Genomic DNA, 17828 nt, shown 5'->3' on the forward strand with positions numbered 1-17828 from the left:
CAACCGTGTTGACACTAATCAGTATGATTCACAAGTGGCTCGAAGCGACAGACGGTAGTGGTGCTTCTGTGCGGGTCCTTCTCTTTGACTATCGAAAGATATAGATCACAAGGTGTTGGTCAACAAACTGAAGCAGGTCAATATTCCCAATATTATGATCAACTGGGCTATTTACTTTCTTTCAGGAAGATCTCAAAGAGTCAAACTCGGAAAGGATTGCCTTTCTGAGTGAGGCAATAGCTGATGTCACACCGTCCGCAGCTCCCTGGGGTGTGGATAGACTGCAAGTCCTATCAAAGTCATACAGAGCACAAAGTTACTCGGCTTGACAATAAATGATACGTTACGGTGGAATGACCATACCGAAAATCTTGTTAAGAAAGCGTCTAAGAAATTGTATTTTAACGATGAAATGATATATGAAATGGATCATATATGAACTGCGGATATGAAATCAAGTGAAGCTATGATCCTCGCAGTTATGATCGCAATTTTTGCAATCGCGTAAAAAAGCCTGAAAAATTCAGAACTTCAACGGGCTTTGAACCCGTGACCTCGCGATACCGGTGCGACGCTCTAACCAACTGAGCTATGAAGCCACTGGTCATTTGTGGGTTCTAATGTTCGCGTGAGGAATGAATCAACGATGAAATGATGTACGCAAAAATTGCCTTCATAACTACGAGGATCATAGCTTCACTTGATTTCATATCCGCAGTTCATATATGATCCATTTCATATATCATTTCATCGTTGATTCATTCCTCACGGGAACATTAGAACCCACAAATGACCAGCTCCCAACGTCAGAGGCTTCGTTAGAGCGTCGGCCCGGTATTGCGAGGTCACGGGTTCCGACAAACCCCGTTGAAGTCCTGAATTTTTCAGGCTTCTTTACGCAATTGCAAAAATTGCGTTTGTTTGTTTGTTGTTTATTTGTTTGAGCAGGTTGAAGTTTTGGCAGCTATTCAGCTGATGTGGACCTGCTATACCCACCCACCCATATACACACAGAGGACAGCCACAACACCGGGAACTTCATCCCCTACTCTTCTCGAATAGTTTGTGGGTTCTGTAATGTCCAACAGGGAACTAATGCCGAACATGGAAGATTTTTGCGAGACCGGGCCTACGGTTTATAGTCCTTATCCGAGAAGACTTGAAAGTCTAACCATTTGCGGATGTAATTACAAAGGCAGCACTTTCTCCTCAGTTATTTAAAAACCCTGAGTGTTGGTCCAGCCGGATTCGAACTCACGACCTCCCGCATGGCAGCCCGGTGCTCAACCAACTGAGCCACCGGTGCGCGGTGGCCGTTCATAACTGTGAGGATCATAGCTTCACTTGAAACAGTATTTTCTCGTACAGCTAAAGCGTGCAGATCTTAAAACCTATTATTGCGCGTGTATTAGGTCTTCGTTAGTCTTGTCCTATCTTCCACCTCGCATTACCTAAGTACCTTCAAGTCGAGCTAGAAAGATTGTAAAGGGGGCCTCTCATGTATTTTTCCCAGGGTGCATTACTCAGACGCACTTCAGCTTACCGGGTTGGAACCCATCAGGGCCCACCAGGAGAGCTTAACAGACCAGCTATTTCAGTGTATTATAAGCAATACTTCTTGCGAGATTTTTAGCCTCCTACCTCCCTCAAGTAATAGTTCATATGAGTTAAGGAAGCAGAGGAGGTCTGCACAGCCGATTGTTAACACCCAAAGATTTGGGAAATCTTTCATTATCAAGAGCTCGAAAGAAGCACTTTATTGACCAAGAAACATTTTTATTACAGTAAGGACAGTTGAACCGTGAACACTTGACATTTAAGTAATTTTGATTTGTAGTTGCATATTTCGTTATAATTGTAAAGAGACGCAATTCAGTTTTTACTGCAATTATTTCTTAATAAAACTCAATCTATGTCTACGTGATACAATGAGAAAAAGAAAACTAACTCTAGTTACGTAGTTACACGTTAAATATCCCAATCAAGTAATTTAACACTTTCCAAGTGGTCTTTGGGTCACCGATATTCTCATCAAGTTCAACGCAATAGTATTTTGATTTTGCTCGCCTAATGGTACACTTGACCGAAATTTTTTGCATGTTTATAAGCTGCCCAATCTAGTCCCTGGGAAACATTTGTTTCTTGATTTCTAAATTTAATCAAGGCGCTGGCTTATTTCGTCCCTAGCTAGATCGATAGACGGATAGATAGCTAGCTACAGCTAGATAGATAGATCTCATTGTCAGTAGACACACAACGCTCTTCCCCACAAACAAGGACGGGCGTTGCGCGACGACACTAAAGACAGCTGTGAGGGAGATGAGGCCGAGATATATAAGAGAGCAGCGAGGATAATCCTTTTAGGCTCCCATATCAAAGATGCTTTATTACGTCAAAATTTTCAAGTTGTAATTTTCTTCCATGAGGACTAATTTTGTACGATTGTATACCGATTCTATTTACTGTTGCGAAATAAGCAAAAAATGAATACATGATATTTTTTTCAAATTCGAAACGCTTATTCGCACCCTGCGTAGCTGGCAGGATGTTTTATCTGGACATTATTTAAACACGCGAGAGTAAATCGATGGTTGCTCTTTGACCGCGAGTGGCATGGTGACGAGTAGTTAGCTGCTCCCCGTCGCGTCGACCATCGCGTCCAAAGTACAGCAGCGTAAACCGCAGACCATTTGCATAAATGGCGGCCAAATTTGAATAACAATACTTGATACATCCTTGGCCTCACATTCATGAGAAAAATCCTTTGTCTTGAAACATAAACACGAGGCTGATCATCCTGGTCAGAGTTTTTCTCTGTCCTTGTGTGGGCCCAGTTCCATCAGTAGGGCTAACGCTTACATGGTTCATATGGGATAGAAATCTAGCACTTCACGTTACACTACACTCTCTTCAGTTAATTAAGGATTTATAAAGTATTGTCACTCAAATTTGGGCGCCATTTATGCAAAGGGTATATTGATTTACTCGAACGTGTTTAAAGGCCCATTTCCACCCTAGATGCAACGCAATCGTTTCCTTGCGCTATTGTCGAATAGCGTATTCCGATTGGCCAACTATTTCTGTCACGCCAGTTCGTGCTGTTGAAAACAAGAAACATCACCATTAGCCTGATCGTCGCGTGGTTTACCGTGTGATTTTAACAAGTGAAACCACTAACAATTACCTTTTATCTTCATGGAGTCGACTGATTTAGACATTGGAGGATCACCGGAGCGGAATTTTTACGGTGCGGCTATTACGCAAGAGGAATAGGACAATTCTGAAGCTAACGAGCTAGGTGACATTGTTTCAGTGCTGAAACTGCAGGGCTTACTTAAACTTACTTTTACTTTGTCAGTTTCGATTTGTTAAGATACCTGGGACGCAGAAGCAAAATGTTCTTGTAAAGATGCTTGGGCTCAAAAGAGTGGCAGAGGTTGTTGTCTTTGTGGAGCGCTAGGAAAACGGTTCGCTACAGCAATCCGTCATGTTATTCGATACTATTCGACTTCAAATCAAAATATTTTAAACAAATATAGGCATAAAATATTACAATAAAATTATTAAATGATAAATGGAGAGCGCATTCAAATCAAGATCTGAAAGATTTATTGACGAATAGCTTTGGTCGAAGAAGATTCTGAAAACCTTTCTGAGAGTTTGTAAAATCGTGATACACGAAATCATGCGGTGGGTGGGCGATGCATTCAGGGTGGAAATGGATCTTTAAACAGGAGGGAGCAGGAAGGATCAACTTAGGCCTGGGTTCCAGAAGATTGCCTGGAGGGGGGTGATATTTGGCCATCGTGACGTCATAGCCCGGGAAATTCAAAGCACGTAAACTGTGTTTAAATAATCCCGCGATCAAATGTCTCGTCAGCTACGCAGATTACTTATGAGGGAAACTAGCTACCAGAGAAAGACATCCTTGATAGATTCTATAAGACCCCAGGTATAATTTCGATTTGTCATGTAGGTGGCGGTGGCGGCGGATTTTATTCCAGTGGAAGAAGTTCGAAGGATTTTAACGGTACATCTGGACGTGGCGGAGAAGGTGGCAAAGGATTTCTTCAGGGAGGAGTGGGTGGACGAGCCTTAAGAAATAACGCTACTGGGGGATTTGGAGGGGGCGCTGGGGCTAGTGGAGCTGCAGGGGGTGGGGGAGGAGGTGGTGGAGGTTACTCTGGAGGAGGTAGCGGGAAAGGAAGAGCCGATTCCTGTGGGGGTGGGGGAGGATCTTACAACGCTGGCAAAAATCAAATAAATGAGTGTTGTTTCAATACGGTCGGGCACGGTCAGGTGATAATCACATTTACCTAAAGCAACGAGCTCACCAACTGCCTACATACTAATTCAACATCTTCGTAGTTATTTCTGTTGTCAGTTTTCATTTTGTTTCACTGACTAAAAGGCAACTATTTTAAGGTTGTTTTTCGATGACGACGCATGCGTGAGCAATTTACGCATGCGCATAAACTTGTCGTTTTTCAGTGCCCTCCAGTGCCCTTTATCTGACTGACCCTTTCATTTTGTTTCATTGACTAAAAGGCAACTATTTTAAGGTTGGTTTTCAATGACGACGCATGCGCGAGCAACGTACGCATGCGCATAAACTTGTCGTTTTTCAGTGCCCTCCAGTGTCCTTTATCTGACCCTTTCACTCCCAAGAGTATATTTTCTTCTCACAATTTCAATACATTGTTAAGCAAACTGGTGGCGAGAATAATTAGCAACTATTTACCGAAGTGGAGGTGGATATTTACTGAGCCGCGAAGTGAGATAATATAGCACAAAAAGATGATGAAGTGACGATGTCAACTTGTGAATATCCGAATGACGACATCCGAGACCTGAGCCACTGAAGTCAGTTCGGGATCACTGGAGTTCGATAATTATTACCGGATAACCAGTCATTGTTCGTACTGAGTGAGCTATATTTATTCTCTTCTCTTTTTGAATTTTTATCTCTTTAAATTGTTCTAGAAATCTTGATCTGATATCATTCAACCTATAGTGGAAGTGACTTTGTTTTCCCGCATGGAAGTGTTCAATACAAATCCTATTTTGTTTGTCCCTAGAATTCCTAAAAAGAACGCTAATGGAAGCAAGTCTTCACGGAATCCTGGGATAGCCATCAGAATACGAGGATATTTTACCGAAAACAAAACCGAGAAGAAATCGTTCGCACGTCAGCAATGCTGAGGGGAACGAGAAAAAATGTAGCTTACTCTCGTATTTTTTGGTTACTGTGTTTTTTAGACTTGATTAGTCATTGAACTAAATCGAACAATCTATCGATAACAGTCAAACTTTTTATCCATGAATGGGTTTCTAAAAAGTGGAACATAAATCTTTCACCTTTCTTCGATTTTGCTCAAAAATATTATTGTAAGAATTAACTCGTTTGGTGTCAACAAGCTAAAGTCAATTTGCAAAAAAAGAAATTGTGCAAGTGAACTTTTAATTTCTTTAGTCAAGTGTATGTTGTGTCAGCGAAACGTTTTCTTGAATGAAAACTTTATAAAGATTGAGTGCATCAAAATAAATTTCGTTTATTGTAATAACATTAGTTTATGTATTTTGTTGAGTACTAACTCATCTGTCAGACTAAACAAGTTCAAGTTACACGCATTTTGAACGGAATGAATGTTCCATCAAATTCATCCTAAGGGCTTTAAATTCGCTTTAGAGTAATGCACCGATCAACTCGAAACTTCAGCCCCCCCCCCCCCCCCACCTCGGGCCAAAATAGTGTTCAAATGCCCTACCCTGTCGTCGGATTTGTCTGTCTGTTCCCAACTCACAGATGCTGTATCTCTTCCTTTAAACTCTTCCATCTCGTTGAAACACGTGTTTTTTGGCTCTTAACGACTTCGTCGCCCCAAAAAAACTCACTTCAAACCTGATTCTTCCGGTTCAATTTTCCCCACCCCACGCAGGCAAAGGTCAAATTCTCCACTCCCCGGGCACAGAAGGCAGTCAGATTGCCGGGGTTTGCCCAGGGAAGGGGAGGGGGGGGGGGGGGGGGTGGGGTTGAAGTTTCGATTTGATCGGCGCATAAGACGATAGCCAATCAAGAATTGACCGACCAATATCGGGGTCATTTCTCATCCTACCCCTGAAAGGCCATAGAACACCTGTGAGGTGAGGGACAGGGGAGAGGAGAAGGCTTCCGGCGGAAGGGCCCATTTTCATTACTAGAGCGCATTCTCTGTTGTAGACCATGGTTTGTCTCACCGATCATTTCATGGCTATGAAGGGGCCTATCTCAAAAAACCTAACCTTAGCTAGATCCGCATATCGCTTAAGGTACTTGATGAAACGTGGGTTCTGATTTCGAAAAGAAAAAAACAATGCCATTTTGGCGCACCATTCACACCAGTACACTAGTCCTCTCGGTTCTAGTAAGGACAACGGGGATGCACTGATTACGAAAGAAAACATGCATATATGTTTATTTCAAATTAGGAGGAATTATAAATTTATTGACGAATTAATTGGGACACGCACGCAATTTTCGTGAAATTATCTAAAATAAAGTACTATTGTACAACAACATGGGCAATTAAAACCTCCGCTCTCACTTCATTCAACATTGAATGTCCAATTTGGGAGACTCTGCGGCGTGGTGTGGGCAGGAGTCAGTCACACGGTAGTAGTCTGCTTTAAAAAGCTGTCGGCGGTTTTGTAAGCGGCGGAAAATAATAAAAAGATGGAGGTGTGAACGAGTGGTTTTGGGGCCAGGTTTACAATCCAGAAATGGGAATACAAGACGTACAAGCTAAAGAGGTCAATACCAATATAACCCTACTTCAATTGAATTCTTTGGTTATGCAAATTCTTTCTTTCATTTCAGTAAATCAATATGGCCGTTGATCACGTGAGTGAAAACATGTCTACACTGTTGTTATATCAGTCGTTGCAGCGCTCTTTCTGGAAATAACAATATTATAGTAATTTCTTTTACTGGTCACGATGCTTTTGATCCGAAACCAAATTTTGGAGTGAAATTTAAGCTTTGCATGAGCAATTTAACGCACTGCGCATGCGTCAAACTTTAAGGGGAGAAAGAATGCATGAAAAGAAGGAAATGGGAAGAGGTAACACTGAAGGTGAAGGGTGCGAACTACACTTTGTTCACGATAACATTTTCTCCAGCTGCCATGTTGCTGGATACGCAAGGTGTCATCCATAAATCTCTCAAAGTGATTCGTAGTTTTTAGGTTAAAAGATGAAATACAGGAAGATCGTTCATGGCATCGTTCGATGGCATAAGTGGTAATAATACATAATTAGCTTGCTACACAAGGGGGCCACGAGGAGAAAAATATTTCTTCCGTGTCTTATTAGAAGGACGATCTCTTATTGTCTGTGTTCATTGGATAAGGTAAAAACGTACTTTCTCTTCCAAATGGCTTCAAATTTACATTTGAAAAGAAACAACATGCCGGAGGAATTCGTATTCTGGCTGTAAAATTGAATTGCTAATTAATTCTAAATTATGCAGTTTTTTTCCTGCCATGTTCAAACTCAAGAAACGCTAAGGCGAAACACAATTTTCGAGATTTACCCCATTTTCGAGGCTTTTTTTTCCTGAAGAAATGATTCCCATGTTGGAGAGATGTTTAATGGAGGTCTTGTCAAAAACGTTATGGTCGAGGTTCCGTCTATATCATGTTATCAAAGGGTTTAGCTGATGATTACAAAATGGCGTGCAGGACACTCGATCGAGGAAGAAAATTTCATGGTGTTTTACAACGAATGCTTAACAGGTATTTTGACAACAATTGTATGTAACTCGTATTTCTTGTCTCCATCAAGTCGTGCTTGATTTGCGGTGTAATAAACTACCTAATATCACACAAGATAAACATGATATTTCAGTTAATTTATGCTAGTGCAGTGTAAAATACCAGCCATGAAGTCATTATCACGACTTATTTTATGTCATATCATATCTATGGATATAATACTTGTTTTTGAAGAAAACTATGTATTGTATAATGCAGATTTATCTTATAATTAATATTTGTTTTGCAACTTTTTATAGTAATCATTTTTGCATGAAGGAATAATATAAGCAGGTTAAAGATGATAATAGACTTATCATGAAATAAACACAATACAGTTCCTTATTTACTATGACAAATCAGTACACAGCACACTGCGCAGTAATAGTTTGTTTGCTTTATTGTACTTTAGGATTTCATTTCCATACTCTAAGCCTCTCACTAAACTTACTACACAGCACACTGGCCTGTTAGGCGATCCTTAAAATCGGTTTTACGAGCTAGTTATGCAAGCATACTGGTTTACATGGCCTTCAATAACGTCCATTGGCAACAGTAATAACCAACGTAGCTCTAAAAGAGCTGGTCATAAAGCCCTCACAATTTAGTCCAGAACCGAGGTTTTTCGTACCCTTAACATCTGGACCGAAGGGGTGTTCGTGCAGCTCATGGTACATAGTAGAGTCGGCCGTCTTGCGTCCGTCGTACAGCTTCACATTCCACGCATATCCCTCCCCAGGAACAGACATCCACATCACAGCAAGTGCCTTGTCGAGGCGTGGAATGCGGTAGGCGAAGACTCCAGAGGTCCCAGTAGTGGCTCCATCATCGTTACGAACTTCAAAGTTCCGCATGTCTTCACCTGTAGGAAAAAACCTTTCACTTTAGGCACAAAGAATGCTCTTTTGACAAGCAGACCGTTCCCTTACAGAAAAGTTTAGACTATAAAGGAAATACAGTTCCAAGGAAGACATTCGTTCACATCTTCCGTAAGTCCATTGAAGGATTATATTTAGGTTTGCTTTCCTCCTCCTACTTCAGATACATACACACTTAGTTGCCGATGCTTCAATACTCATGTTTGAAATTCCGTAATATCAGAATAGACGTTAAACATTTCAAAAGCGCGACACAACCTGTGAGTTTAGAAAACATGTTAAGAACTTACAATTTTGTACCTTTACGTCGAGATGGTAAAAAAGAATGCTACAGTAATTATGAATAGTGGTATTATTCCAAAACCTCTACGAAAATTAAATTGATAGTGCATAAGTGAATAAATAGACAATAGAAAATTGCGCTCTGAACTGAGTGACTGTTTTGATTTCCTTACTACTGGATATAACATAAAATCTCAGCTCTTTTCAAGAGACTATTCAATTCTGATAAACGGGAATATCTTTCGGGAAATGTAACAAAACAAGCATTCATTTGACTTGAAAAGGTGCAGGAGTATTCAAGCAAGAATTTTATCAGAAAAACGTTTGATGTATGCCTACCAAAGAGAAATGGTCATTTTGGGCATATTGTGTTACGTAGTATCTTACAACAACCAATACTAAAGTTCAAGCGTGATTACTACTATACCAACGCGCCTCTACATTTACAAAATTCACTTTTACCCTTCCGAATATTAGAGGGCAAGTCATTATCATTAGTGCCAGACTGGAAATCGATAGAAGGATGCTTCCAGCGATAGCCACTGTGGTTTTCAATGGTAATGTAGACTGAGCGTTCATGAAGGCCTCTTGGCACACCAACTGTAAGTTGTAAATTAAATAAACTGGTTAGTCTCATCATAGCATAACCTTTGCACAGTTTTTAAGAACCGAAATCAAGATCTTGTTCAAACCTTATCAGAAGAGTTGCATACCCAGGGAAGCATAAAAGAGGTTAGTAAAGGTTTGAAGAAATCCACAGATCAAATACTCTCACTTGTTATTCTCCTAGTGATAAAAGTTTCAGTCTTAAACTACTCCTAAGTTATCGTCGGCTCCTGATTTTCACGTGTGGGGGCAGACCGTTGCTTTACTGTTATCTTCAGAGGGCTACCCTAGCTAGAGTTGCAACTTAAGCTTCTGGAAAAGTTTTAACCTTTTTTCGTCTGTACTATTCTGTAAATGTGCTTTAAGCTTTTTCAGACCGATTCTGATAGATTAACAGCAGTTGTATACAGAATGGGTCCCTGATCACCACTTTTCACTGCGCGAATCAGACATCTTGGTAAGAATAGCTCAACTTTTTAATTATTAAATGCTCCAACTGACATTCAGTTTTGACCCACATTCGGCGCACAATTATTAATGAAATGCATTTCATGTGTTTGTCCATATATTAATTACAGCTACTATATATAATTTACCTAGCTTGGACATTTCGCTGTCTTCGTCTCTCGAGCTCATCTCTCCCTTCAATTCTGCCTCAGCGTCATGAGATCGCTTCGAAAAGGCCTCAAGTTCCTATGTGCCAAAAAAAAGGTCACCTCATTTTTTTAATACCTTCTTATGTAAGCACTCATGAATGGTTCCTAAATTTCAATAACGATACTTATACATCCTAAGTCTTACATGTACATTCACGTGAAAAATCCTTTGTTTGGAAACATAAGTACTAGGCTAGGGATGTATAAAGTATTTTTTATTCAAATTTATGCGTCACACTGCCGAGGGTAAGTAAAGGTTATTTATTTATTTATATTTATGCAAAGGGAAAATAATACCCGGCTTCGTCTTACCCATGTGCAGCCTTTTTTCCGGCAACCTTTAAAAGGCTTGAAAATTTTCACATGCAAACATGTAAACTTGAGTATTTCAAAGAAATTGTGGCCGATTCAATTTGACTTCTCACTCAAAATTGTTTACGCAAAGCCGGTTTCAGCATGGCCAAATGCCAGATTCTAAATAACAAACTGATTTGTTGAAGCATTTCATGCGCTTGTATATTTTGTCATTTTAATGTTACTATTCGAAGGTCATGCATGGTGTAAAAAGGACCAAAAATGCCATGGAAATTTCAAGAGAGACACCTCAGAATACTACAAGCAAAAATTTTGATCATAGACAATAACATACGTCCATTTTTCTTTGTAGTTTTACCTCTCCCTTTGCATTCTTTGCCTTGATCACAGATCCAAGAGTAGCAGTAACCGAAACGATTAACAGCAACGAGAAAACGAAACTAAGACGGTCCATGTTCAACCTAGGAAACAATAAAAATAACAGAGCATTCATTTCCAGCAACAAGATGTTTACCAAACTTCCGGCCAGAAGTAGCTTCAAAAACGATTTCGTTCAACCTTGGTAACAAACATTGTTAAGCGACAGTTGAAAAGACAAAATACAGAAAACTGAGCTACTGTTCTCCACGTTGTATCAGTTCCTGCATAACCTTGTACGCATCTATGTTAAATCTCTCTGAACATGTTTGTATCTACTTATACTTAACTTCAAACACAAGCATCACTTACCAACAGTGTCTTAGAAGCGGCTCTTCAGTCAGTGTTTACCAGTGTAGTCGCAGCAAGCAGCTCTGTAAAACTACGAAAAAACCAAGAAGGCGATCTCTATTTATTGGGAAATTTTGGTTAAAAACAAATTAATTTTATGACGCGCATTGCCTTAATTAAAATTAAAACACAAAGGCGACCCTATTTTTAGGATAGATTTTGAGAAACACAAACCCATTCAAAATTAGGCGAAGCAGAAAAAATGTCAGTTTTAATTGATGATATAGCTCTCAATGCTTTCAAAGTTCTTCAGTTTATTGTTTTATAGAAAAATAAAGAAGGCGACCCTATTCAAAATGGGGAAGCACTGATTCGCCAAACCATTCAACTGAGTCTTTTTCGACCACATTTCTGGGCGTCGTCTAAGTCATGGACAACTTCAGGAAATATTTAGACTTGAATGGTTTGGCGAATCAGTGCAAAGCCATATTTCAAGCAGTTTAATTTACACTCAGTATGAGGCCACCTAAGCAGAAACAGCCACAAGTCAAAAAAAGGGACTTTGCCGAGTGCTGGAACATGTAGATGTAGATGTGAATTTCGCTATCATTCCCATTTGTTACTGGGTTGCCAAACCCAGTCGGAATCTCTGTATCGTTTCGTCGTTTTATTTTTTTCCGTGTCGGTAAAAGTCTTGCCTGTCGCTCCCCTGCTAAGTGGTATCTTTGTGCATAGAGCTATCTGCTCGTATTTTCTTAGGATAGAGAGGGTAGTGGAAATGCGTAGATTTCTCTGGTGGACACAGTAGAATGATAAACTTAACCTGCAATGGCGTCGAAAGTCATGTAACGGGAATGGCGTTTTAGTGGATCTTTGAACAAAATATACCCTTATGAAGCTCAATAATGGCAAGTCAATTGGATATTGAACAAGAGAGGCGGTGGGATCTTAGAAGCGACGAGTAATGGACTTCGACAACAATCTATCGCCCGTCGAGCCGAAATGAAAGTGAGCTGCATTTCAAATATTTTACCAAGTGTGCTCTTATGTAGAACACTGAAACCAAATGGAAAATTCTCTGGTAACTTATGGGTTCAACAAAGACAGAGAACGAATCGAACACCTTAAGTGGATCTGTGATCAACTCTGCACAGTCTACAGGTAAAAAAAATAATTGCAAATGTGACAGCCAAGAATTATTTGAAAGAAAGCTTGTCGTCTATTTTGTGCTTCATTATTCAAGGAAAAGGTACTTCATGAAAACGGTTTGATCCTGGAAGTTTAGTTTGTTGTAATATTGCGCATATTTGACACGATTGAGTATTTTCTCTTCACGCACGTAATGAAATACGAAGGGGTTTTTGCGTCTAATAGCAAATATGTTGTTTGTTTCAAAAAATTGTTCGCTGGAAAAGGTGGCCTTTATGAATTCATCATGTTTCATAATATGCGTGCTTAACTGGATAGTTTTTATGGCAATAGTAAAGCATTTTCGTGTCAAAATGAGGTTAGCGTCTTTCTGTTGTGCTAACTTAATTAAATATAAATATACATTTTGCCTCGTGAGTTTGTTAATCTCGTTAACCAGCAATGGCGTCGAAAGTCATTGCAACGCGGATGGCGTTGTAGTGCATCTTATGTTGTTTGTTTCAATAAAATGTTTCGCTGGAAAAGGATTCCGTGATATTTTCTGCCTTTGTGAATTCTGAAATGCGAAGAAGGGATTGTCAGGCACACGGCTATTCATCACGTATCGATTCTGCCCGGCTTCGCTGGCGAGATAGAAACATTCAAGACGATGCACCCGTTCACGGAAGCAATCAAATGACACCATTCTCGTAATTTTAGGTCGCTCTGCTTCTCGCCGACCGACGTTGTCCTTGCCCAGTAGCTCCCTAGGGAGACAGCGAATTGAATTTTTAATGCCAGGAGTGGGGGAGACCTTCTGAATATGACTTTTTGATGGTGTTGAAATTCGCAAGGATTTTTTTCTTATTACAACCACAGGGTTTTTGTATTTCACAAATCCTAAGAGCAAATGTAACAGCTGCTTGCTTTAATTAATTTCGCTTTTCGTTTTTCTTTTCTGAGCATGATTTTCCCTTCATTTTACTTGTGCAGGAATTTTCTTTTGTAATTGACCAAATCCCTTTCCCGTCAATTGTTAAATTGAATGGCCCCTCCCTACTGTTTTCCTTTCGCAGGATGATCCTTCAATAAGGAGGTTTAATGAAAAGAAAACAAATACCTTTCCAAACGAGATTGGTTTTCGTAGATTCTCAATTATCCTTGGCATATCAAAGAACGTAGGGATTTTTTCAGTCAGAAATGGTTAAAAAAAGACTCGCTAATCGGGGCAACTAAATCATGGTTCTTTTTCCCCCGACAAATCGATCTAAACTTTTTTCAAGTATGGCAACCTCTCGCAGAAAATCCATTCTGCATTATGCCTGCCCTAGTCAAAAAAGCAGGGAGAGATAGAGAGACTACAGCATGCCATCTGCGTTTAAGTAAACGTGATTCCGTGATATGATTCCTTTCATATATCATTTCATTCGTTGAACGTTTACTTTGGAGCGAAGTTTCTTGTTCAAAGGACCAGGTTTCGAACCACACATAAGAGCTTGCCATTAAAACTGTAGCACAGTTTCTAATATAGAACAATTAATATTTTATATTTGAAGGAAAATAAAGTAGGTTTTGGAATTCCGGAGCATTTTCGTTTAAATTCTAAATGATTTAACTATAACAAATTGCGATAAAACATTTCTTAAAATCAGTTAAGATTAAAAAATTGCTTAAAAAGCGACGACATTTCGACGTTAGCTAAACGTCAATATCAAGTCAAAATATGTTAGTGAGTTTCGGTCTATAAACACTAGAAAAACAATAGCTGATTAAAAGCTGTAAATAATAATTTAAAAAATAATGAAAAGAAAAAAGTAAATAATAATTAAAAATATTAAACAAAACGTTTCGCAGGTATGGTGTGCGTCTAGGTATTTAAATTGGGCTTAAGATTCTTGATGAACATTTCAAATACTAGACAATCAAATTTTCCCTGGCACTTTCTTAATTTTTTTCAAAAGGAAACTCACTAACATATTTTGACTTGATAATGACGTTTAGCTAACGTCGTCGCTTTTTTAGCAATTTTTTTATCATAAAGTAATTTTAAGAAATGTTTTATCGCAATTTTTTATAGCTAAATGCTTCTCAAAATCACTTCTTGTTCGTAATTCTAAATGAGCCTTAATTATGCGGGGTTTTTTCTTCTGCCACGGTCCAACTCAAGAAACATCCTGGCGAACTGAAACGATGAAAATTAAAACTCTCTGCCCTTTGTCCAGAAAAAAAACAGAACCAAATTTAAGTAATGTGTTATGGAAGGATTTGTCAAAGGCGTTTTGAGTCAAGGTTGCCGTTCTTCTGTTAGCAAGGAATTTTATTGAAGAAGTCAAAATGGCGTGGCCGTGGTGACATCCAAGGTGAAATTTTCAACATGCGTTACGATGAAGGAATCACTGAAGGTATTTGAACAACAAGTAATACTATTTTTCCCAACTTTTATATCGACTCTCTCGAATTAGTTTCAAGCTCTTAGCTTTGAGTAAAACAATACTTGAAGAGGACAACATCAAAGTCACCAGCTTGTATACTAAGAATAGCTAGCTAATAGCTTGCAACGTGAAGAGTGCCACAAGCTGGAAACTTCGATACTCAACCGCTTTCTTTTGAATGGTCTTGTTAAGTATTTAACCGATGATTTCAAAGGATACGAAAGAATCGCTCAGATTTTATCCGAGAAGTTAGTCCAATGATCCAAGATTGATTTCTATTCTTCATTGTAATGAATTAACATACGAGCGTATTGTGCAACTGAATTAGCTATTATTTTAATGCCAAGTATTTTTAAGAATTAAATCTGGTATTATCTTTGAAACGTGGGCGTACTGAAGAAATTAAATTTTACATCAACTGAGTAGAAATTATAGTAAACTTTTAAAAGGAAAGAGATTCATTAAGTTGGTGGTTTCGCGATCAGATGAGGGGGGTAGGGCGACCTCGGAACTCAAAACTCATCTTTTAGATCGGTCATTTATAACTGAACAATGGCCATGCAAAGACAATTGGAGAGACGGGCTCTTTGGGCACTGAGTAACCGGCCCTATAAAACCCACTCAGTTACCACTTACACAGCGCTGCTTCACCAGTCTGGAAATGCGGTCTTCCTTTTATTAGCCGAGTTCCTCAAAATAAATGGTCGATGAAAAACATTTATCTTATGGTAAAGTTAGGAAGAGAGAATCTAAAATCCCACGGGTCGATTGATTTTCTGCTCCCATGCTTTTGGCGAGAAGTCCTACATTTATGGCAGAAATGCTGTCTCTTTTCGCGAAAAATCGTAAGCTCTTTTCGTTTTTAACCTACATCATGTCTGGAAGCCGATTAAAAGTTAAACAATTAGCGCGAAAATTTTTGTCCCTTTTCGCTTAGTTTTGCAACCCTCGGTCAGTAAGCTTTGGTTATCAACGTGCGATAAATTGAGAGCAAAGATCATTTTCTTTTCATTTTTGTCATCTTTTACAGTATTAAGTCCTTTTAACCAGCTTTAACCATAACCTAAGGTCAAGTATAGATGAGAAAAAAGAAAATTTCTAAGGCTCTTACCTTCCACAAAGGTGAACGATCGACTTAAATCTGAACACGGGCCTGACTTGGCTATTCTGGAAGCGCTTCACTGCTGAAACTGAATTTATTTCAGTACCATCAATGAGAAGGGTTTCAATTAAGGGCACTTCGTAGCATGTTTTTTCAACCCCCGTTTGTCTAAATAAAAAATTAAATTAAATTAAAATTTAAATTACTACTAATATTTACTTAATCTGTAGAAGGTCCTCACCATTTTTTCACAAAAAACTCCTTTTCTCTAATGCGGACATACTGTCACCAAAGTGAAAAGTGGATTGGGGCATGAGGATGAAAGTGAAAAACTTTCTCTTTTAATTTGGTAACTTTGACGGGCTTATGAAAGTATCGCGAATCCATTCCTTTCTAGAAATGTGTGAGTTTCCATGTGTCCTAAACTCTCATATATCAATAAATTAATTTACTTTTTTTTTTCGTTGGCATCGTTTTAACTTTTTCTTAAAAGGAATTTTGTCACGCGGTCATTGCTTTTATCTATCGTTTCGTTTCTATCTTGACAACGCTCTTCACGAGGGAATTGTCATTTTGTGACATTACCTTTTAGTAGTAATTCAAAAATGTTTTATTTCAATTTAATCAATTCTTTAGTTATTTAACATTTTATTAAACTGGTTCTCTCTTTGTATATATATGCGATATATGTTTACAGTTTCAGAGCTTGCTCATAAAAAAATCTCTTGTATTCAAATTCTTATTTCAATTATGCTCGACTATTTTTCTAGGACTTACTGGACATTAAGCAACTACGTTCCCAGAACCTTTCCCTTCGCTTCGGAACCCATCCCAAAGCGAAGGGAAAGGTCCTTGGGCCCAAAGCGAAGGGAAAGGTCCTGGGAACGAGAAAATATAGAACAAATCTGTTGATGGTTACAACTTGCAATTAGTCCAGTCTTCCTAACATCGTGTGCATGATGTGCGAAGAGAGTGTTTGATTAAGAAGTTCTCGTTTAAGACTGTGCTTGAAGGCTGATACTGCATTCAGAGAACTGTGTAAAACCACACTTGAAAGAGTGGTTACAGAGCTTAGCGTTGTGTAACCACTCCCAGGAGTGTTTTATCGAGGCCAAGCCGGGTAGTTTTAGACCGGAAAAAAAACGACCTGCAAATTCATTGAACGGCTTCAAAGACATTCCACAAAAAGCGCGTCCCGCTGGATTTCATTCTGAGGGGGAAAATATTAGCATATAAGAAAAACAAGCTATGCCATGCCATGGCATGCCCTTTAGTATGCTTTACATAAAGAGTTGTTATGAGGAGTGTTTTATCAGTCTTAAAAGCTCGTGCACGTGACGTTTTATCGGTGATCTGCTCGGGTGTTTCGCTCGGGAATTATTAATAAGCTTTAAACAGCGCGATGAAGGCTGAGCGATTCAGCTGAAAAATATATTTCGATCCCAATCGAGGTATTTAAAAGTGTCCTCATGATGTGCATTACACTGCAGGACTGGGAGGATATTTCTTTACCTATCATGGGATGCACCATCGGATATGTACAAATTAAACCTGGTAAAACTATTATACAATATAATCAGAGATGAATACGCCCTCACTGATGAAAGATTTAGTCCTAAGGCGAGATAGTACATATATATATATGTAATAAGGAAATAACTTCTTGAGGCACATATGTTTCTAATCGGTTAAATACTTCAAACGTTTCGCCGTTTAGAGCTTCGTCAGTGAATGAAGATTATAAGTACAAGATTGGTTTATGTAAAAAACTTAGTACAATAGCTCATTAATTTGATGGTGTTAATCTAGATTTAGAGCTCGTCCATTGCAACCATTCATAACGTTCTCATGCTTGCGGATTTCTAGCGCTTCAATAATTTTACGCGTGCGGATGTCGTGGATGTTCCTGTGGAGGATTCCCCAAGAGATAT

General features: G+C 39.0%; 2 protein-coding genes across 4 annotated transcripts in view; one reads left to right on the plus strand and one right to left on the minus strand.

Moving 5' to 3' along the window:
- Window positions 1-17828, plus strand: part of LOC138003490 (loricrin-like) — a 92072-nt gene that overhangs the window by 34003 nt on the left and 40241 nt on the right. For all 3 annotated transcript variants that reach the window (XM_068849592.1, XM_068849591.1, XM_068849593.1), the window contains one exon: window positions 3977-5526. In XM_068849592.1, coding sequence (XP_068705693.1) covers window positions 3977-4320 — 344 coding nt within the window. In that variant the 3' untranslated portion in view covers window positions 4321-5526. Of the gene's footprint in view, window positions 1-3976 lie in introns of those variants that run through there.
- On the minus strand, window positions 8170-16043 carry LOC138003504 (DELTA-actitoxin-Afr1a-like). Its single transcript, XM_068849608.1, has 6 exons — window positions 15907-16043; window positions 11257-11326; window positions 10886-10988; window positions 10153-10249; window positions 9413-9550; window positions 8170-8652 (listed from the first exon to the last, which is right to left on the minus strand). Exons 3-6 carry the CDS (start codon window positions 10979-10981, stop codon window positions 8324-8326), a joined length of 660 nt encoding a protein of 219 aa, XP_068705709.1. The 5' UTR covers window positions 10982-10988; window positions 11257-11326; window positions 15907-16043; the 3' UTR covers window positions 8170-8323.

The sequence above is a fragment of the Montipora foliosa genome, chromosome 5 (assembly GCF_036669935.1).
Source record: "Montipora foliosa isolate CH-2021 chromosome 5, ASM3666993v2, whole genome shotgun sequence".
In the NCBI taxonomy this organism is placed as follows: Eukaryota; Metazoa; Cnidaria; class Anthozoa; order Scleractinia; family Acroporidae; genus Montipora; species Montipora foliosa.